This window comes from Cydia amplana, chromosome 27 (assembly GCF_948474715.1).
Source record: "Cydia amplana chromosome 27, ilCydAmpl1.1, whole genome shotgun sequence".
NCBI lineage: Eukaryota > Metazoa > Arthropoda > Insecta > Lepidoptera > Tortricidae > Cydia > Cydia amplana.
In genome coordinates, this window is record NC_086095.1 from 2,694,680 (window position 1) to 2,717,037 (window position 22,358).

At 39.0% G+C, this 22,358-nt stretch overlaps 1 protein-coding gene across 1 annotated transcript in view; it reads left to right on the plus strand.

Moving 5' to 3' along the window:
- Window positions 1-12,646, plus strand: part of LOC134660482 (homeobox protein PKNOX2-like) — a 35,897-nt gene extending 23,251 nt beyond the window's left edge. The window contains exons 2-11 of the mRNA XM_063516249.1: window positions 882-981; window positions 2,292-2,481; window positions 4,269-4,398; window positions 5,332-5,408; window positions 6,244-6,328; window positions 7,533-7,607; window positions 9,540-9,679; window positions 10,157-10,292; window positions 11,420-11,500; window positions 12,531-12,646. Of these exons, the coding sequence (XP_063372319.1) occupies window positions 911-981; window positions 2,292-2,481; window positions 4,269-4,398; window positions 5,332-5,408; window positions 6,244-6,328; window positions 7,533-7,607; window positions 9,540-9,679; window positions 10,157-10,292; window positions 11,420-11,500; window positions 12,531-12,646 (1,101 nt within the window). The 5' untranslated portion in view covers window positions 882-910. The remainder of the gene's footprint in view (window positions 1-881; window positions 982-2,291; window positions 2,482-4,268; window positions 4,399-5,331; window positions 5,409-6,243; window positions 6,329-7,532; window positions 7,608-9,539; window positions 9,680-10,156; window positions 10,293-11,419; window positions 11,501-12,530) is intronic.
- Window positions 12,647-22,358: the final 9,712 nt, after the last annotated feature.

The window sequence follows — 22,358 nt, forward strand, 5'->3', positions numbered from 1 at the left end:
TGGTCAACCAAATCTTGTCAGTAAAAAAAGGCGCGAAATTCAAATTTTCTATGGGACGATATCCCTTCGCGCCTAAATTTTTCAATATTGCCGCCTTTTTCTACTGTCAAGATCTGGTTGACCAAGTATATATTACACTTTAAACAACATTAATGAGCAAAAAACAAGAAATAATCACGATGCGTCATCACCATTAAGGCGCTCAACCGGAAGTTGATCTGGCAATAAAATTACTGTGAAATGAAATGACAGATGTATAGTCCGACAAAAATTAGAAAATAATAGAGGGCGCCACTTCCTACGTAACTCACATTTTTGATGTAAAAACCGCAGTACCGTTAGTACCATTGAAAATCCGCAAAATGGCGAGGGTCAAATAAACTGTTGTCAGGCTTTGAAATGCGTAAACATGGCAACAATTAAGTATGTTATTTTGGTATGGTATGGTACTTTTAGTTCCATTTTATTTAATTTCTACTATTTTGTGTCGCACAGCACAGTAAGCAGTGGGGAGACACTCCTGACTTCGGGCAAACTCGCCTCCGTTCGGCTCAGCATTGCTCCGAGCAATTATTTAGGGTTGACACAACTTGACGTCCCTTTGCGTGCACGACCACAGATAAGATAATGGCTTGAATTTTGACAACCCTAATAAATAGCCGAAAGGAATAGTGCCATAAGTTAGAAAGGGATATCATGATTCGACCCTGAATCGCTGTCAAACTTCGGTTTTGTAGCAAGTGCCCTTTCTCATTGCCCTCCTGTCGCTCTGCTTCGGTACCGCACCGATGTCAGAGTCCAGGGCCAGATTCTCCCTCATGATGCATCTTATACGCCAGTTTTGTACACCTGTGTCTAACGTGTTTGTCTGTTTGTTTCAGATGGTGGCGGGGCGGGGGCGGTGCTAGGGATGCAGGGCGCCGCGCCCGCCGCCGACGGCGACCAGGCGCAGTTCGAGGCGGACAAGCGGGCCGTCTACAAGTAAGTGTACCTTATAGGAGCGGCCTGTGTACCTTATAGGAGCGGCCTGTGTACCTTATAGCACCTTATGGTAAGAAGGACGAAGGTCACAGCTGATGGCGACCCGGCGCGGTTAGAGGTGGGCAAGCGGGCGTCTACAAGTAAGTGTAGGTACCTTATAGGAGCGGCCTGTGTACCTTATAGAAAACAAATGGTAGAGTTATGCTGGGATTGAAGCTGCGACCAAGCGCAGTTCGAGGGGAACGAAGCGGCCATCTACTAAGTAGTATTAAAAGCGGACCGTGTATCTATTGTGTCTTATTCAAAACGTTCAAGCTGATAAACAAGACCAAGTGCGGGTAGTTCGAAAACTAGCGCGGCTAGAAGATGCTGATGTCAACTTTAGCCAGTCTTCTCCGAGACCACGGGGACAACGCCGTCCTCGAACCGTCGGAGGTAAATCTTAAAATTTAAATTCGCGATTAAGTCCCGTTGTACAATTTAATGAACTCTCTAACTACCGAACCTGCTCACAAAATTTCACGACTATCGGTTGAGAAATGCGACATGTAGAGGAGAACATCAGGACATACGAAAGCATTTTCGCCCAAGCTGAAACGGCAACCTTCGCTAACGCTCGCTCAATAGGGAGTATTACTGCAATGTTTGGCCGCCAGAGTGCAGCACTAGTGACTTAAGTATACCATAGAATAACTTATACATACTGTACCTTAAACTGTTTTTTGACAAGTTTTCACAGACAATCAAATATGACATTGATACATCAAAGCGGTTTGCTTACAAAGGGCCTACCGGGACACGCGAAATGGAAACTCAGCTATCTGCCTCTTTATCGCTCGAATATGCAAGAGTGATAGAGAGAGGTTACATAACAAAACGTCGACTCTCTCGTTTGCGGTAGACCCTTAGATTGTTTACTTGTTGTCTTGGAGGATACAACTAAACGGAGTAGCCATTAACAGGCTTTCCCCTCTGTCGAAAATAGGCGGCCAACGGTCATACACAATGTATGGACTGACGTTTATCTGACATGGCTATTTTTACGTTACGCATACATTTGACGTTCCCCTCCCCCGCAAAAATCGGCAGACTGTTTTGTACAGAAAATTACAGACATGGCGTCTCCGTTTGATTATATCCTCCAAGCTTGTTGTTGATGTGGCGCCCCCTACGCGGACTTTTGCGTAATATTCCCTATTAACCCCTGGAGCGCCCCAGAATTACCGTAGTATGGAACTCCTATACTAGTTACTAGCACACGTGTCTTGTTAGGGCGCTCCACGGGTTAAAAACCCTATTTCTCATTCCAGACATCCCTTGTTCCCGCTGCTAGCGCTCCTGCTCGAGCGATGCGAGCAAGCCACGGCGGGGGCGGAGCCCCCGGCCGCGGACGCCTTCGGGGCGGACCTGCAGGCCTTCGTGCAGCACCAGCGGCGGGACCGGCGCCCGTTCCTGGTGGACGACCCGGAGATTGACGGGCTCATGATTAAGAGCATACAGGTGAGCATTCCATATGAAAGGACTATGCGTCAAAATGGTCCCAAAACCAACAGAGTTGAGAGTTATATATAGGTCATTAGATAGGTATTTTTCTGTACTTCATTTCGTTATATGGGCACCAGGGATGTTGCGGATGCAGATTTTTTGACATCCGCGGATGCGGATGCGGATGCGGATATTTAAAGGCTCACATCCGCGGATGCGGATGCGGATGCGGATGTCAAGATTAGGTACTTATAAAACGTCAAATATTACATTTTTAGTATCATTAAAAAAAAAAACGAAACGTTTAGTATTTGAGCAAGAATATAGGTGCGTTATATTTTAATAAACAGTAACTTGGCCGACTTTTCTGGATCTAGACGATTTCGTTATAGGTAATGACGAAATTACCTAGCACTTACGCCGCCGCTAAGACGTTCCTGTACCGATTTGTTTGACATCCGCATCCGCATAAGCTCCGCATCGATTTTATGCGGATGCGGATGCAGATGCGGATGTTGAAAATAATGCGGAAGTTCCGCGGTTGCGGATGCGGATGCGGATGTTCGCAACATCCCTGATGGGCACCTAGCGGAATTCCATTGCAGAACTGAGATATTGGTATTTTAGTCAAAATGTCGTCACCCTTATTACCTAGGCAATAGAGTCCACCGCCGGGCGAGCGCGGCAAATCATTCGGTGTGCTCGCCCGGCGGTGCGCGAACATCTACCCTGCAGCAATAAATTTACTTACTTGGACTCTATTGCCTAGGTAATAAGGGTGACGACATTTTCGCTAAAATACCAATACATATATCAGTTCTGCAATGGAATTCCGCTTGGTGCCCATAGAACAAAATGAAGTACATAGTAATACCTATCTAATGACCTAACTCTCATTTGTGTTGGCGTTGGGTCCAGGCTCCATACAAAGTTTCCCATGGTCCTTTCAGGCAGTTCATTGCGCTTCAAAAATTTAACGCGAAAACACAGAGTGTGTGATGGGCACCTTTGCACCATGGATTGCATATCACTACATAGTATAAAACAAAATCGCTTCCCGCTGTCTGTCCCTATGTATGCTTAGATTTTTACAACTATGCAACGGATTTTGATGCGGTTTTTTTTAATAGATAGTGATTCAAGAGGAAGGTTTATGTATAATAATTTGTTAACCCGTGCGAAGCCGGGGGTCGCTAGTAATCGTATATAATGTACTAGTCTATTGGGTGAAAGCGATGGACTGAATACTTACTGGGCTATCTGATTTATAATAAAAAACCGGCCAAGTGCGAGTCTGACTCGAGCACGGAGGGTTCCGCACCATCAACAAAAAATAGAGCAAAAAAATTGTGTTTGTTGTATGGGAGCCCCCCTTAAATATTTATTTAATTTAATTTTTAGTATTTGTTGTTATAGCGGCAACAGAGATACATCATTTGTGAAAATTTCAACTGTCTAGCTATCGCGGTTCATGAGATACAGCCTGGTGACAGACGGACGGACAGCGAAGTCTTAGTAATAATAGGGTCCCGTTTTTACCCTTTGGGTACGGAACCCTAAAAATCTGACAGACAATGATTCGCCTTTTGCGATTGAAGCGATTACTCTTACCTTAAAGCGTCATCTAAGATGGCATCGGCTGCGTGTGCGTGACGTGCACTGTTGGAGCCGCACACGCACACGTCACGCAAGCGGTGTGCCGTCTCTCATAAGGATCTGTATACTACAACGCCGCACGTGCACGTCACGCACACGCAGCCGGTGTGCACAGGCGTACTTATTATTCTTTTTCTGCCTTCCAGGTGCTCAGGATCCACCTGCTAGAACTAGAGAAGGTGCAGGAGCTGTGCCGCGACTTCTGCGGACGGTACATCGCCTGCTTGAAGACCAAGATGCAGAGCGAAAATCTGCTGCGGACTGACTACACGGCAGGTTGGTATTATAAAGGTGCTTAAACTACTTACATAACTTACATTGTTTTATGGTACAAAACCAACAGGCAAGTAAGTGTCATCTGACCCCCGTACTAGTGTGAACTGTATCACGGTGGGTCAGGATTCACCGTCCTTACATTTTGTTTACAACTCGTAGGTACCAATCGCTTTATTTTATGCTTAACAATTATAATTATATTTGTATAGATACGTAATATTTAACATGACGACAAGGTAAACAAAAGTTGAATATTGAGCAATTTCTTAACATCTGGACTGCGGCCATTGCCGGGCCGTATTAGAAGTAAACAAGTAGTATATGTAAAAACTGAAGATTATTTCTTAAGGGCGTCTTACTTTAAAAAGTGTATTTTTTAAATTGTCACAATTAGAATTGGAAACTCTCTTCATAATTTTTTTAACGTTTTAATTTTGAATTTCTTCGTTCGAACGCCAATACTTCTCAGATGTAACGAGTCATTTTCAACCCTTGGTTAAATCTTTTTGGTACCTACACGATACGACAGAATGAGAAGAATATTTTTTTTATGTAATTGTAACTGCTGGAATATTTATATAATTGGAAGCGCTGGTGGCCTAGCGGTAAGAGCATGCGACATGCAATCCGGAGGTCGCGGGTTCAAATCCTGGCTCGTACCAATGAGTTTTTCGGAACTTATGTACGAAATATCATTTGATATTTACCACTAGCTTTTCGGTGAAGGAAAACATCGTGAGGAAACCTGCATACATCTGCGAAGAAATTCAAAGGTGTATGTGAAGTCCCCAATCCGCATTGGGCTAGCGTGGGGACTATAGCCCGAGCCCTCTCGCGCATGAGAGGAGGCCTGTGCCCAGCAGTGGGACGTATATAGGCTCAAATTATATTACTGTAACTGCTGTTTTGATCAAATATTGTGTTTTATTCCAGGTGGCGTGGAAAGTAATAATAATCTCTCGGGATCCTTAGACGACCATTCCAGCACTTCCAACTCCCCACAGTATCAGGTATGAAATGTACGTTAATTTATACTTGTATAGGTTTTGTGGTGTTTGCTAATTTATTACAATTTTAGTATGTTTTGGATGGGTCTCTATTGTTTCCCAACCAGTTTTAAGCATTGTTGTGAATAACGCTTATTTTTAGGCTTAAAGACTCGAGCCCTCAAGACTCGTAAGTCTTGAAGACTCGACTATATTTGAGATTTGTATTTATTTATTTTACGCGTATGGATGTCAGAAATCGTCTTTGCCGCATTGAGGCGTTAGGCCTCGAGAGTCTTAAGGGTTCGAGTCTTTAAGCCTCGAAATGAGCGTTATTCACAACACTAGTTTTAAGTCATAATGTATTGTTTGCCCGCATTTTCGTTAGTCATAATTCATTTGGTTCAGAAACGCGTCACTTTTCAGGATTGCCATCAAACAAACTAAACCTAACTTAACCTATCTACCTATAGAATAACCTTACGAAAATTCTGAAAAGTTTATGGTTTCAGTTTTATGACTAATGATAATGTGACAAACAATTACTGATAAATATTGAATAATGTACGTTAAGATTTTTTACAGTTAGTATTTACCTTGCATTGGTGTGGTGAAATTTATTTTACAGTACATACTTTTCCGCACTAGTGCGTAAAATAGCACTTTTCGTGCATATGTCGAAACTTTAAAGTGCCATATGTACTGTAAAACGTTGTTCGATACACGTGCGAATAGGTAATTCGCAACTCGTGTCGATTTAAAACGCTCCCTTCGGTCGTGTTTTAATTTATCGCCACTCGTTTCGAATTTCCTCTTTTTCGCACTTGTATCGAAAATAACTATTTATTAAAACTTCCAGTCGCCCGTGGCTGCGCTGCCAGCGCCGCCTTCCTACCCCGTGTTCCACGCAGACCTGCCCTTCGCGGCGCCCAGGCCCGACCCGCGTGAGTACACACACACCATTATCACCATCTATTCTATCATATCTATTATTATAATTTGCGTGGTATAGTTCGTTATTTTTTAGCATTAGAAAGAAGGTAAACAATCTTGACCTGTCTTTTTATTAAAATAGATATTAAAGAACGCTTTAAAAAATTCGTTTATGCTTCCGATATGCTGCAACGAAGTGTTGGAACAATTTACCGCCACCAATCAGAAACTGCAAATCCGTCACCTCTTTTATTTACTCACAACCCAACAAGATTTAATACCTAAAAACAGCAATACTCTTAACTGTTCATCGGTGGACCTTATGGCTTTTACAATAAGGTTTACCGATTGACAGTTAGTAGTGTGGTCGAGGGTATAAGTTTAGTATAATATATGGCTTTCCATTAGAGAAGGGTCCTAATCCTAATGCTTTATGTCCAATCATCATCTTCCTCGCGTTGTCCCGGCATTTTGCCACGGCTCATGGGAGCCTGAAGCCTGGGGTCCGCTTGGCAACTGATCCCAGTAATTGGCGTGGGTACTAGTTTTTACGAAAGCGACTGCCATCTGACCTTCCAACCCAGAGGGTAAACTAGGCCCGTATTGGGATTAGTCCGGTTTCCTCACGATGTTTTCCTTCAACGAAAAGCGACTGGTAAATATCAAATGATATTTCGTACATAAGTTCCGAAAAACTCATTGGTACGAGCCGGGGTTTGAACCCGCGACCTCCGGATTGCAAGTCGCACGCTCTTACCGCTAAGCCACCAGCGCTATATGTCCAATAAGGACATTTTTATCATAATTTTTGATAGAATTTCAGATAAAAAGGACCTTATTGCACTTGAAGCATAAGGACCGTATTATGTATCCAATTTACATTTTGTTACCTCGCCTAGAAATCACTACATAGTATAAAACAAAGTCGCTTCCCGCTGTCTGTCCCTATGTATGCTTAGATCTATAAAACTACGCAACGGATTTTGATGCGGTTTTTTTAATAGTGATTTATTTTCCTTATAATATGACGTAAGACATGTCAAATTATAAGGTAAATAGCTCACCCCCGCCGAGCTCTGATAATTTGTTAACCCGTGCAAAGCCGGGGCGGGTCGCTAATAGCGATATAAGTGCGAAATTCGCAACGAGTGGCGATAAATGAAAAACCTTGACCAAACGGAGTGTTTTAAAATTTACATTAAAATATGTTTTCAGAATCCCTAGTGGTGCAAGGCTCCACGCCAATTAGTCAAATCGGTGCCGGGTTGATATCGACAGATTCTTTCACAGGTAAATACAATTTTAATTAAACCTCATTGCGGAATTCATTTTTTAGGGTTCCGTACTCAAAAGGTAAAAACGGGACCCTATTACTAAGACACCACTCTCCGTCTGTTTGTCTCTCTGTCACCAGGCTGTATCTCATGAACCGTGATAGCTAGACAGTTGAAATTATCACAGATGTTGTATTTCTGTTGCCGCTATAACAACAAATACTAAAAAGTTCGGAACCCTCGGTGGGCGAGTCCGACGCGTAGTTGTCCGGCTTTTTATTCTCTTCTTTAAATTTACGGCCATGTACATAGAGAAATATAGTAAGATTAGAATGCTTACTCCATACATCAGTTTTGGTACTAAAACGACTATTATTTTTGTAGTCGACATCTAGCATCGAGTAGCGGAACTATCAGTACTGCTTAGGATGTTTCACTTTTGTATGGCGAAAAAAAAGTTGTGATATTTTTCCTGACTTTGCTCACCAATCGAGTCTCCCCACTCTAAAAACTATCTATTTCAATTTTCATAATAATCGATTAACGTTTAAAGGTTGCACAAATTGAAAATGTGGAGCGAGAACCCCATACATTGCGTAAAAATTAACTTTTTTTTTAAATAAAAATATAATTAACTGATACTAAAATGTAATGAAAAAACTGAATTTTGCGTCTAAAACACGATAAAACCACTTTTCCTTTGGAAACAGGTGGAAAAACTGAAAAATCTTAATTAGAACATTTATCGAGTAACCAAAATCAATGTTAACTACTAATTTTAAAATTGATTTATATGTAGAAAGTTCAGTATCACACTACTCACCGCTTTGATGGTAGCCGCTTAAACCATTTTCTACCCTCCGATGTAGAGTCGTTGGTTATTTGAGAAAACTTTGTTGATGTTGTGCAACCTCTAAATATTCACCGATTTAATTTTTTTTTGGTATGTAATCGTTTTTAATCAGGAAGAACCAGAATTCGAGCAAAGTCAGATGAAAATCGAAAATTCGGAAAAATGAAACACCCTAGACTACTACTTGACAATAGATGTCGCGACGACCGAAATGATGCGGTTTTACGGGAAAGCGAGTTTCTTTGCGGTGGTTTTTATTTTAGACTGACAAAGGACCATGGGCAACTTTGTATGGAGCCTGGACCCAACGCCAACAGAAATGAGAGGTCATTAGATAGGTATTTCTATGTACTTCATTTTGTTCTATGGGCACCAAGCGGAGTTCCATTGCAGAACTGAGATATTGGTATTTTAGCCAAAATGTCGTCACCCTTATTACCTAGGCAATAGAGTCCAAGTAAGTAAATTAATTGCTGCAGGGTAGATGTTTGCGCACCGCCGGGCGAGCACACCGAATGATTTGCCGCGCTCGCCCGGCGGTGGACTCTATTACCTAGGTAATAAGGGTGACGACATTTTGGCTAAAATACCAATATCTCAGTTCTGCAATGGAATTCCGCTTGGTGCCCATAGAACAAAATGAAGTACAGAAAAATACCTATCTAATGACTTAACTCTCAACTCTGTTGGTTTTGGGGCAATTTTGACGCATAGTCCTTTGGTTTGACCAACTATACATGAGCGTTTTCCAAAAAAAGTGTACATTTCATTCATGTCTTCAAAATATTGACTTTTGTGCTCATTTTACTCAATCATTTGTACATTCACGCCTCATACATAAAAAAATGTGTCCAAAAATTTCCTTTCCTGATCGTCACATTCTTGTATGAAATTATTTTTTATTTGTATGAACGTGACGCACTGGAAAAAATTTTTTTCATACAAAATTTTGCGACACATTTTTTCATGTATGAGGCGTGAATGTACAAATGATTCTGAGTAAAATGAGCCCAAGAATTTGAAGACATGAATGACATGTACACTTTTTTTGGAAAACGCTCACATTTGATTATCGTAATTTTTGTTGTTGTCCAGGGACTAACTCCAACAATTCTTGTTCCTCAATCTCCGGTTCCCCCCCCCCTGAGGATGAGGATGACAGCAGCGGCAAGCGCGGCGTGCTGCCCCGTCACGCCACGCAGGTGATGCGCGCCTGGCTGTTCCAGCATCTAGTGGTGAGTGCTCTGAGCGTGACCTGTGACAGGGACAACAACAACTCTCGCCGCTACCTCTCCCTCTCACCCCCTCCCGAGGACTCGACACTCGACAGAATCGATTTTAAAAGGCAAAACAGTTTTGCGATTTTGTGTCACATCCATTTTGTATGGACCGTCACAAAACAGACACTTAAAATATGTATGAAAAAACAAGGTAAACTGTTATTTACGGTCCTCGTGATTTTAAGTTGGAATAACCCAAAAATATATTAGTTTTTCGGAAAAAATAATCACTTCGCTTTGTACAGTCAGCAGCAGAAGTTGCTAAGCGGGCGAGGTGTTAAAATGATCTTGACGCGACTTTATTGTTAAGAGAATAAAATAAGAGCGGGTCAAGGTAATTCTGAACAGTGACTGTAACAAATATATCAGTTAATTGATTCTTAGGTCAGAATGATTCCTAACTTTGTAATAAGTTTTTCCTTTCTTTTCCAGCACCCATACCCGACTGAGGAAGAAAAGCGTACCCTGGCGGCGCAGACCAGGCTGACACTACTGCAAGTCAACAACTGGTTTATCAACGCCCGCCGCCGCATCCTGCAGCCCATGCTGGACTGCGCTGATAAACCCGGTGAGTTAAATTGTCATTACCATCCCATCATTACCATCTTCATCATCATTACCATCCCAGTCAAGCATACTGTGCGGACAAGCCTGGTGAGTTAAATTGTCATTACCATCACACCATTACCATACCATCACAAATGTCTTCATAATTACCATCTCAACCCATGTTAGACTGCGCTGATAAGCCCGGTGAGTTAAATTGTCATTACCATCCCATCATTACCATCTTCATCATTCATTACCATACCATACCATCACAAATGTCTTCATCATTACCATCCCAACCCATGTTAGACTGCGCTAAAAAACATCATAGGATATACATGTATGTTATATAGTCTATTATACAGTAGGCTTACTTTACTCCAAGTTAAACTGGTTTTTAAACGCTCGTAGTCGCATCCTACAACCCATGCTAAACTGTGCGGACAAGCCAGGTGAGTTAAATTGTCATTACCATCCCATCATTACCATCTTCATCATCATTACCATCCCAACCCATGTTAGACTGCGCTAAAAAACATCATCTTAGGCCTGGTACGTACTCGTAATTACCATGATAAATAAAACCTGACAAGTTTCTATTTGGCCCTGAGATGGTGTCAAATGTTTTTAATATATTTAATATGTCTGTGTCTCACGGAAGTTTTGTTATTAAAATATTTTTTTCTTCTATTTATTCCTAATTAATCAGAACGCGATACCGAATATGCCCTTAAATGGATCCCCACTATTTTTGTTAGGTACAGTCACCTGCAATAATATGTTACTCTTCGAAGGCCGCAAAAATATGTGACACGCTCTTATGGCTCTACAAATAAGATCGTGACAGATATTTTTGCGGCATTCGTTGTGTAACATATTATTGCAGGTGACTGTACATTGTGTATAATGATTTCTTAAAAGTCAACTCTAATCGAATTTAAACTGTTGTGAGACATACTAACATTGAATAATTTAACGGTGTTGGACTTACTTGTTAGTGCTTGAGAAAGGAGACCTAGGCTCTCCGAAACATGTCGCGCGAGTGACTTAAAACAAGTGGGTCTAAACCGTAAAATTATTCAAAGTCAACTCTAGCATTGATTTTTGAAGTATTTTTTATTAATAATGTATTTTAATGTTTTCCAGGTGGCAAGAAGAGCAAAAATGGATCTTCCATCAGCAAAAGGTACTGGCCCGATGCTCTCTCTAACCCACAGTTCACCGCAGGTAATTAAATAATTAATTTACATTAATAAAACCAAGATTAATTGGTATTCATAGAGAAACATAAGTAAAGAAAGAGTGGTAACTCCATACATCAGTTATCTTAACAAAACGCGAGTTATTTCGTAGTCGACATCTAGCGTCAAGTAGTGGAACTATCAGTACCGCTACTTGACACCAGATGTCATAAGTTGCGCTACTGACGAAAAATGTACTACTAAAACAATTTATCACTACATAGTATAAAACAAAGTCGCTTCTCTGTCTCTCTGTCTGTCTGTATGCTTAGATCTTTAAAACTACGTAACGGATTTAGATGCGGTTTTTTTAAATAGATAGAGTGATCCAAGAGGAAGGTTTCTGTATAGTTTGTTAACCCGTGCGAAGCCGGGGCGGGTCGCTAGTAACTAATATTATGGGCAGGGGTTGAAAATAGAGTTCCGGTTAATCCGCTAAAAATATATTAGCTACAAAATTGTCCAGCATTAGAGTTTTTGTTTGCCGCGACATCTACTGTCAACTAGCAGTACTGATAATGTCCGCTACTTGACGCTAGATGTCGACTACGAAATAACTCGCGTTTTGGTAACAAAACTGATGTATGGAGTTATCACTGTTTTTTAGGGTTCCGTACCCAAAGGGTAAAATCGGGACCCTATTACTAAGACTCCGCTGTCCGTCCGCCCGTCCGTCCGTCTGTCACCAGGCTGTATCTCACGAACCGTGATAGCTAGACAGTTGAAATTTTCACAGATGATGTATTTCTGTTGCCGCTATAACAACAAATACTAAAAACAGAATAAAATAAAGATTTAAGTGGGGCTCCCATACAACAAACGTGATTTTTGACCGAAGTTAAGCAACGTCGGGCGGGGTCAGTACTTGGATGGGTGACCGTTTTTTTGCTTGTTTTGCTCTATTTTTTGTTGATGGTGCGGGACTCTCCGTGCGCGAGTCCGACTCGCACTTGGCCGGTTTTTTACTTATATTTCTCTATGCATATATTACGAAATTAAAATGAATGTGTGTCCAGGTCTCCTGTCATCCTCTGAAGACGAAGACCAGGAAGGCGAGCCTTCAGGAGACGAACAGGAACCTCCCAACGAAGACCAGGAGACCTTCCCCCCCCTACACCAGCCCATGCACTAAGTCAGGTCACCAATTAGACTTCAGGGGTCCGGGTCATAAAATAAAATGACCATCGCGGTCCGTTTCTACTTGAGTTTATTAAAAAAGCGAAAAAATTTAATAATTCGGCGGCCATTTGGTGACCTGCACTAAGTCATACTAAATAACCGCAAAGCGTCCATTAATCACGCGTGGGGTTTTTGGGAATTTTTTGAGTGATATTTGCCAAACCGCCCAACCAGGGTTCGAAAGGATAATTATCAATGATAGTTATCTTGACATTCATCGCGATAATTATCGTGATTTTTATGCCTGATAATTATCGATTTGATAATAACCAAAAAATTTCAACCTAAAATATAAAAAGCGCCCCAGTATTTTTTTTACTGTCAAAGAATTCAACGGAAAGAATATATGTAGACTTCAGGGGTCCGGTTCTTTAGGGTTAATCAACTTTTTCTTGTCACACGTTGCTATGGTTACGGTCTCCTGAGTCACTCTTAAAATTCTAGCTTTTTCGTATTTAAATGAACCAAACTTGCATTCTATGGTAGTTATAAGAGCTTTCCATAATGGGACATCTACTGGGCATGTTAGTAGAACATGGTACTGATTCTTCTAACAATCTATGCTACCATTGTCTCCTCGCTGATGGGACAGAATAACAACAAGAAATAGTTGATTGACCCATTAAATAAAATGATCATCGCGATCCGTTTCTACTTGAGTTTATTAAAAAAGCGAAAAAATTAAATAGGTCGGCGGTCCGGATCCGGACCTCGGTCCGCCATTTGGTAACCCCTGCACTAAGTCATAATAGATAACCACAAAGAAGCGTCCATTAATCACATGAGGAGGGGTTTTTGAAGATTTTTTGAGTGATATTTGCCAAACCGCCCAACACGTGAGCATTAGTAGGGAAAAAAATATATAGATTTATCACTCCATACATCAGTTTTGGTACCAAGAAGACTATTATTTTCACAGTCGACATTTAGCATCGAGTAGCGGAACTATCAGTACTGCTACTTGACAATAGATGTAGCACCGACCGGAAAGTCTTATCTCAACAGCATAAGACTTTCCGGTCGGTGCTACATCTATTGTCAAGTAGCAGTATTGATAGTTCCGCTACTCGATGCTAGATGTAGACACTGAAATTAATAGTCTGAACTGATGTATGGAGTGAGCACTCTATGTATTTTTTTCTCTATGCTATTGTCAAGTAGCAGTACTGATAGTTCCGCTACTCGATGCTAGATGTCGACTGTGAAAATAATAGTCTTTTTGGTACAGGTGAGTGAGCACTCTTGTCTTACTATATTTCTCTATAGCTTTAGTGAGATTCGGCTTGACCCACCCACCGCTAAAGCCCTCACGTAATTAATGGACGAATCATGAATTAACACATTCAGTGCCAGCGCGAGCTACGCGCCACGAGCGTAACCGATAACACGGGAAAAACCGTATGTAGCGAAAAGCGCCTACGAACAATTAACTCGCCTAGCGAGTCGCTGGCAGTAAATGTGTTAATGGACTTGAAAAATGTATTGAATGCTTCCACTTAAGGTCTGTAATACAGCCATGATAAGTAAAAACGAACTTTACTACGATATATTTAAGAGCGAAATTCGGAGTCCTCGCAGAAACTTATTTAAGAGCCCGCGCAGACAGAGCGGTCTAGGGTTCCTAGTTCTGCGTTCTTTCGAATGTAGGTACTTGAGTCTATGGGCCATTTTATTTAAAGTTGTCCCCTACACTTTTTAGGGTTCCGTACCCAAAGGGTAAAAACGGGACCCTATTACTAAGACTCCGCTGTCCGTCCGTCCGTCCGTCTGTCACCAGGCGAACCGTGATAGCTAGACAGTTGAAATTTTCACAGATGATGTATTTCTGTTGCCGCTATAACAACAAATACTAAAAACAGAATAAAATAAAGATTTAAGTGGGGCTCCCATACAACAAACGTGATTTTTGACCGAAGTTAAGCAACGTCGGGCGGGGTCAGTACTTGGATGGGTGACCGTTTTTTTTACTTGTTTTGCTCTATTTTTTGTTGATGGTGCGGAACCCTCCGTGCGCGAGTCCGACTCGCACTTGGCCGGTTTTTTTTTTCAAATTTGGGATTATTTATGTTATTTTTACTGAGAATTATGAGTTCTTTTGATCCTAATAGGAGAAAAAAAGTGTCCCAATATTTCCATACATTTTTCCATTCCGTGACCGTCATACAAGGTCTATGAAAAATGGTAACGGAATGGAAATAAAAACCTTGGGACACTTTTGTTCTCCTATTAGGATAGAAAGAGCTCGTGATTCTGAGTAGAAAATAGAAATAACATGGAAATTGACAAATTTAAAAAAAAGTGTAGGGGACAACTTTAAATAAAATGGCCCCTATACGATAACACAGTAGGCGTTCTGACGAACGCGGCGGTTAAAGCGGAGTTATGAGAGTTTTTTTTATAATTGTTTTTGTGAAGACTCAGGATTCCATTGGAATAAACTCGTTCAAGAAATGATGCATTTGACATAAACACAACAAAATACAAGCATGTAAATAAGTTGTTTACCATAGAGTACTAATAAATTCTTTCTTTTTCCTTGCACCAGTTTTACATGTCTGCTTGGCCCGATGGTTGACTGGTAGAGCCATTAGGCATTAAGCCCGTCATTTGTAATTTTTTTTAATGTTTTGTGTAATAAAGTTTAAATAAAAAAAATAACATGTTGTTTATGGATATCGTGGTCAATGATCAAAAACAACACGAAAAAATTGTAAATATACTGGTGATAAAAAAAACATACGTACCTATTGTAAAAGCGTTATTTCTTGAACGAGTTTGAATATTAAATAATATGAAAAAGACGTCGCAATACTGAAACGGTATACCATAATTTTAAGAATACCTCGATGGCAATTAATATTAGTAGTTTCTAAATTGACTTAAATTATATCTAAAGTATTATTTAGAGTATTCATGATTCTATTTTTATTAATAAATGTCAAAAAGTATTAATATAGAAAACGGATAAATTAATTTTTAATATTATTATATTATGTATGTATATAGTTTAACGTTTAGCGAAAATGATCCATCCTCAAAAACTAAATGTGTAATGATTGACTTTTCTTTTTGACAGTATTTTCCCTAAATTACGTCTAAAAATGTCCTAATTTCAGTATTTTTTACTAAATTATCTAAATGCCTAAGAGTCGTGTTAATAAGCCACTAAATTAATTGCCATTTTATCCTAGTATAGAAACATGTATACGTAAATCATACCTCACTATTTTAAATTCAAATTACTCGTAATTAATGTGACAAAAATACGCTTCCATTTTGATTTTTGTTACAGCAAAAAATGCCGTTGTTAAATACTTATATTTTGTTTTATTTTAAAATATTAAAACAAAGACATCATGTCAAATATTTTGTTTTAAAATATTATAACAAACACTAAAAGTAAAGTCATGTATTATTCGAAGAGGAGAGTTTAACGGCCGAACATAAGCGAGGCCGTTCATAAAGTTTTTACTCAAACAAAAAATGAAATAAAATTAATATTTATTTAACAACGGTATTTAATAGAGTTATTTAACTAGTAAACAAGTTGCCTGTAATGAGTAGTTCCTTGGCCTTTATTGTAAATATATTAATGTTTCTATTCCTTGTTTGCTATTTAAATAACCAGCTTGCGTTTGTCAATTTTCAAACCGGTTGTGAAAGTTTCGGTTTTCGCCCCCAAACGACTGAATGAAATAGAAAATAAAAGTATTTTGTACCACGAGAACCGTCCATAGTCGAAACTTATTTATTTATGAAAAGTATTAGTTTCGTAAAATAATTGTAGATTTTTGAAAAATTATTTCACTCGCCACCTATAAATCAGAAATATTTATAAACAATAATAAAACCTAATAATATTTTAACTGCTTCTTAACAGTATCAAATGAATATAGTGCCTTGTTTCGAAATACAATACTATTGCATAATAATACATATAAATATAGTTTTGTAATTACCTAAGGATTAATTTATTATTGGACTATAAAATCACGAACAAATTATCCGAATAAAATATCGTTTTATGTAATAGGTACAGGCGCCATCAAATATCATAGCGGCCGAGTTGCTCAAAAATATCTGAACACGCTTCTAACACCTCGACAATAAAGGCGTGTTCAGATATTTGTGAGCACCTTGGTCTCTCCGATATATCTGAGGGCGGCTATACATTTCCAATTGTTTTTTAAGTGCTAGGAATTTTTCAAAAATCTACGTTACAAGTTCACTGTAAGTTTTTTTTTAAGGCAGCCATACTAGAGATAGTGAAATAATTTAAGAACTCTAGATTATACGACTCCTTATACAGTTACATATGTATACTCAGAAAATTCGATTCAAAATTGTATACGCTATAATGGAAATACTTTTTAATGTAAGTGTAAATTTATTAAAAAAAAAACACAGTTTATTTTAAACGGCTTTGGAAAAAAGTTCCCTTTTCTGAATTAAAAATGTTTTTTTTTTTGCGAAAATAAATTGAATAAAAATAAAATATTAAAACAGAATTGGGAACTATGTAAATGATTAGATTAAAAGTTTACTTAATTTTGCGTCACAAAAATATGGATGCAAAATTAAATAAATATGGGGCATTATCTATGAAAAGGGTTATTGTCGATGGCGCTTACGCCGCACAGCGTCGCGCGGCATTGTATTTATATCGGAGCATCGTTAATAATGGCGCAAGCGCCATCGACAATAAGGTCCCTTTTCATAGATAACGTCACATATAATATCATTTCATTGCAAGTAGTTGCAAGTGCTTAATAAAAAATAAGTGATGTCGTTTATACGAAGCAACGGATATACGTAAAGGAATGGTGAAAGATAATGATTTTTTTATCATTATTACTGTATACATGTAGTAATAAAAAATGTAATTTTACTAAAGTATTTTAACGAAGTTTTTTTTATAAATATAGTGAAAATGTCCACTCTCTAGTATACTATAGATATACGCTTGCTAGTTCTAAGTTTCCAAGTTAAATATACATATTATTGCATAATAAGGCGCTAGTCAATAAATACATTTTAGGCTCAATTCGTACTTTCTTTTTAAAACCTTTATTTAAATACTTAAGTACACTGTTTATTAGTCACCTGCAATAATTTACGGGTGAATATATATATATATATATACAGGGTGGATTTTCTTTTTGGGTCAGTGAGGGCAGCTACCAGATCCCGTGCTGCTACGAGAAAATGGTCTTAGAAGACCTTCCCTCGATTTCAAATTAATGAAGATTGGCTTTTACAGATTTTGAAAAAAACATACAGGTTGCGAGGAAAAGGTCATTTTTGACAAACTTTTTTTTTGATGCCAATCGATCCCATTCCTATTCAGATTCAAAAGCTTGTATGGAAGCAAAAAAAAATTTCCGGCTAGAAAAGCCACAAATCGAGGAAAACTTTTCCCATACAATTTGTATGAAAATGAAAACTTTTATTTTTCATATGCTATTTTTGTATGCCAATCGATTCCATTCCTATCCAGTATCAATAGTTTCCTAGGGGTCAACTTTCGATAATGTACTAAAAAGCCACAAATTAATAAAAACTTTTGCATACATTTACTATGGAGAAAACGTGAAATTTAATTCACATTTTTCTATCTGCCCAATCAGTCCTGTTACATTTAAGGATCATAATACTGTATGAAGACATTGCTGTAAGACTGATGGGCGAGATAGAAAATTGTGAATAAAATTTCACGTTTTCTCCATAGTAAATGTATGCAAAAGTTTTTCTCGCACCCTGTATGTTTTTTTCAAAATCTGTAAAAGCCAATCTTCATTAATTTGAAATCGAGGGAAGGTCTTCTAAGACCGTTTTCTCGTAGCAGCACGGGATCTGGTAGCTGCCCTCACTGACCCAAAAAGAAAATCCACCCTGTATATATATATATATTCCGCGGCCTTATAAAGACTGTTAAAAAATATAAGGCCGTGGACTGGACATATATAAACTATTTTGTCCCAAACTTGGCTACCTTACTAGAGACAGGCATGCCTCACTCCGCGATTTCGTCGCGTCGCTACAAGTACACGCGGCCCACACCAATTTTGGTGTCTAGCCATGGTAGTTGCCACGCACCGCTACGGAACGGACGCCTGCTCGCGCTTGCGCCACCTAGCGGCCATATCTGTCGTAATAGACGCGTTTTGTTAGAGAGTGAATCGTGTACCTAGTATTATTATTTATTCTGTGCTAGAGAATCGCAGCACAACTTTATCAACTGCCTTAGATAAGGGTAGACCTATAATTAACAATATTTTTAAATAATTAGTGTTGCCGAGCGATAAGAGTGATATGATATGATATCCCAGCCATGAATACATACAAAACGTGTATTATGTAAGTAAGATTAATAGATTGGTTAAACAAAGAAAAAACATGATTCAGTATGACGTGGGATTTTTAGGGTTCCGTATCCGTACCCAAAGTAAACGACCCTATTACTAAGACTCCACTGTCCATCTGTCTGTCACCAGGGGGCCGATTTTTGAATTTCGACCACTCGATTTCATGTATTTCGTTCAGTAATATCTCATGAACCGTGATAGCTAGACAGTTGAAATTTGCACAGATGATGTATTTCTGTATACTAAAAAGTACGGAACCCTCGGTGGGCGAGTCCGACTCGCAATTGTCCGGTTTTTTGAGCTCTAGTCAGACTTATCTATCTATTTAATATTTATTTTATCTCACTGCGTTCGAGCGCCGAACTACCTCGGCAGAAATGAGTGCGTTTCATCCCTTGGTTAACAATCTACTAATTCACAACATCTGCAGGCCTAGCCAAGGTGACAATCGCTATCGCTACGCCATCGAATCGCTTTGTATCTCTCTATCACTCTTCCATATTAGTGTGACAGTGACAGTTTTGTTTCGATCGCCACGGAGCGTAAGCGATTGGCATGTTGGCTACGCGCGGCCTGTATTTACTTAGTTCATAGGAACTAAGTAAATACAGGCCGCGCGTACTATAGAGTTGTTTTTTTTTAGTATTAGAAATTATGTAAACAATCTTCATGTGTCTTTTAATTGAAAAACACATTTTTAAAATAAGTTACGGCAAATATGTAACAATTATGAATCTAATACGATCATTTATATTCTTCTGCTTTCATAAGTAATAGTTACTGATTTTTAAAAAGCGTTTTACAATTAAAAGACATGTCAAGATCGCTTACCTTCTTTCAAGTTCTTTCTAATGCTAAAAAAACGAACTATAAATGTAACGGAACCCTTACATCGGCGCCTGTAACGACATTTTACAATATAAATATTTAGTAGTAAATATTATTTACTGTAGGTACACAATTACATATTTGTTAGTGTCTCGACTTGTCTAGTTGAATCAGCAACGTGATCATAACATAACAGACGTCAATTCATAAAATAAATTAGTGTTTTCTTTTATAGTATTTTTTTATAGTCATTAGTTCTAGTTCGGGGTAAGTGATAGGTACTTTAACTGTTTTTATTTTATAAAATAGTTATTATCGATACAAGTGCGAAAAAGAGGGAATTCGAAACGAGTGGCGATAAATTAAAACACGACCGAAGGGAGTGTTTTAATTCGACACGAGTTGCGAATTACCTATTCGCACGTGTATCGAACAACGTTTTACAGTACATAATATGGCACTTTAAAGTTTCGACATACGCACGAAAAGTGCTATTTTACGCACTAGTGCGGAAAAGTAGCCCCATATGTACTGTAAAAATCATTTCCTGCTAACTTGTTTTATACTGGCACGGCACCTGGGCAATAGTTACTCTTTAGATAAAGCAATTTAATTATTTTATAAACAAAATTAAAAAGCAAGCATATTGAATTACAGTTAAATGTTTTAAGGTGGCCGAATCACCGAATTTTGCTTAAAATCTCTTTTGACTACTGGAACATTAAAAAAAATCGTACGTTTAGAACTTTAGATGCTTCTAACCCACAGCAAGTTTTTGTGATAAAAAAAAGTGTTTTTTAATTCGGAACATTTTTAAGGCAAGGAGAATCTAGGCCGATTTGTGGCGTCGTGTCCCCATCGGTCACAAATGGCAATAGGTGCAATTCAATAATTCAATTCACTTTGTTACTCACTTCTCGTATCACTATTCTATCTATTCTAATATAACTTTGCCAGATTTTGGAACTTTTGAGTTTATTTTTTACAGTTCAACAAAAATGGTCTGGGAAAGGTCAAAAGATAATTATCCCAGAATCTGGTCCGAGTTCACTTGCGAGAAGACGAAGCAGAGGTTCATAATAAAAGACCTGTCAGAAGAATATTACGACATAGCGCTTGGCTACATGACGAATATATTCCTTAACGAATCCGCTATATGTAAACCTTTAAGTAAGTACCTGCTATATTGTAAACCTTTAAGTAAGTAGACGTTTATTTTTGTTGAACTTTGCAAAAAGCACATCGATACTGCGGTGACCAGAGAGCTAGCAGCTTCCTCTCGCAGCGCATAAGTAATGCCATTCAGCGAGGGAATGCTGCCAGCATCTTTGGCACAATGCCTCGGGGGCCTTATTTAGATGTATGTATGTCTTTATCTCTTTACATTTGCCTATAACGACTTCTGGATATAACGACGAAAATTACGAAATGTCGATTAGTTTTTAATTAATTTTGTTATAAGGCCCACTTGCACCATCCCGCAAACCCGGGGTTAAGCGATTAAACCGTTAACCAAGTGTCAAATTGTACTGGTAACCATGGTAACTCCAGGTTTAACCGGTCCACCCCGGGTTAGTGAAGTTTTAGATACCTATACATATTAAGGTATATGTAAAATATTATAGTTATTAAATAGCTACCTACTTTAAAATATATTTCAGGAATCCTAGGAGACCCAGTATCACGTCTGCAAATGCAACAGAAATGGATGAAGATCATGCGATCCAACATGGCGATCATCTGTTGCACTGACGACGATGAGCTGCCGAGGGTCGCGGCCGTGCACTTCACGGTTGTACGGGAGAAGGGACAAGAACAGGTAACCCGCTGATTATCAGTCCCAGGGATGTTGCGGATGCCGATTTTTTGACATCCGCGGATGCGGATTTTTAAAGGCTCACATCCGCGGATGCGGATGTCAAGATAGGTACATAAAAAACGTCAAATATTACATTTTAGTAATTTTTATTTCAAAAAACCGGCCAAGCGCGAGTCGGACTCGCGTTCCAAGGGTTCCGGACATTAAGTCCCACTCACGCTTGACTGCTCGTTTCTAATAGGTTTTTTGGTTAATGACTAAATTACCTAGCAGTCTAGCACTTACGCCGATGCTAAGACGTTCCTGTATACCGACCTGTTCCACATCCGCATTAAACTCCACATAGATTTTATGCGGAAGCGGATGCGGATGGGGATGCGGATATTCGCAACATCCCTGCAGTCCGTCAGACGACATCAGCCTGTCTAGTCAGTTTGAATAAAAAGTTGACAGCTCCGAAAAACTGACTGATAATCAGTGGGCAGCTTGTATGGGTTGGTAATACATGGCAACCATGATATGTTTTGAAGGGGTCTCTATTGTTTCCCAAATAGTTTCAAGTCATAATGTATTGTTTGCCCGCATTTTCGTTAGTCATAATTTATTAGGTTCAGAAACGCGTCACTTTTCAGGATTGCCATAAAACAAACCTA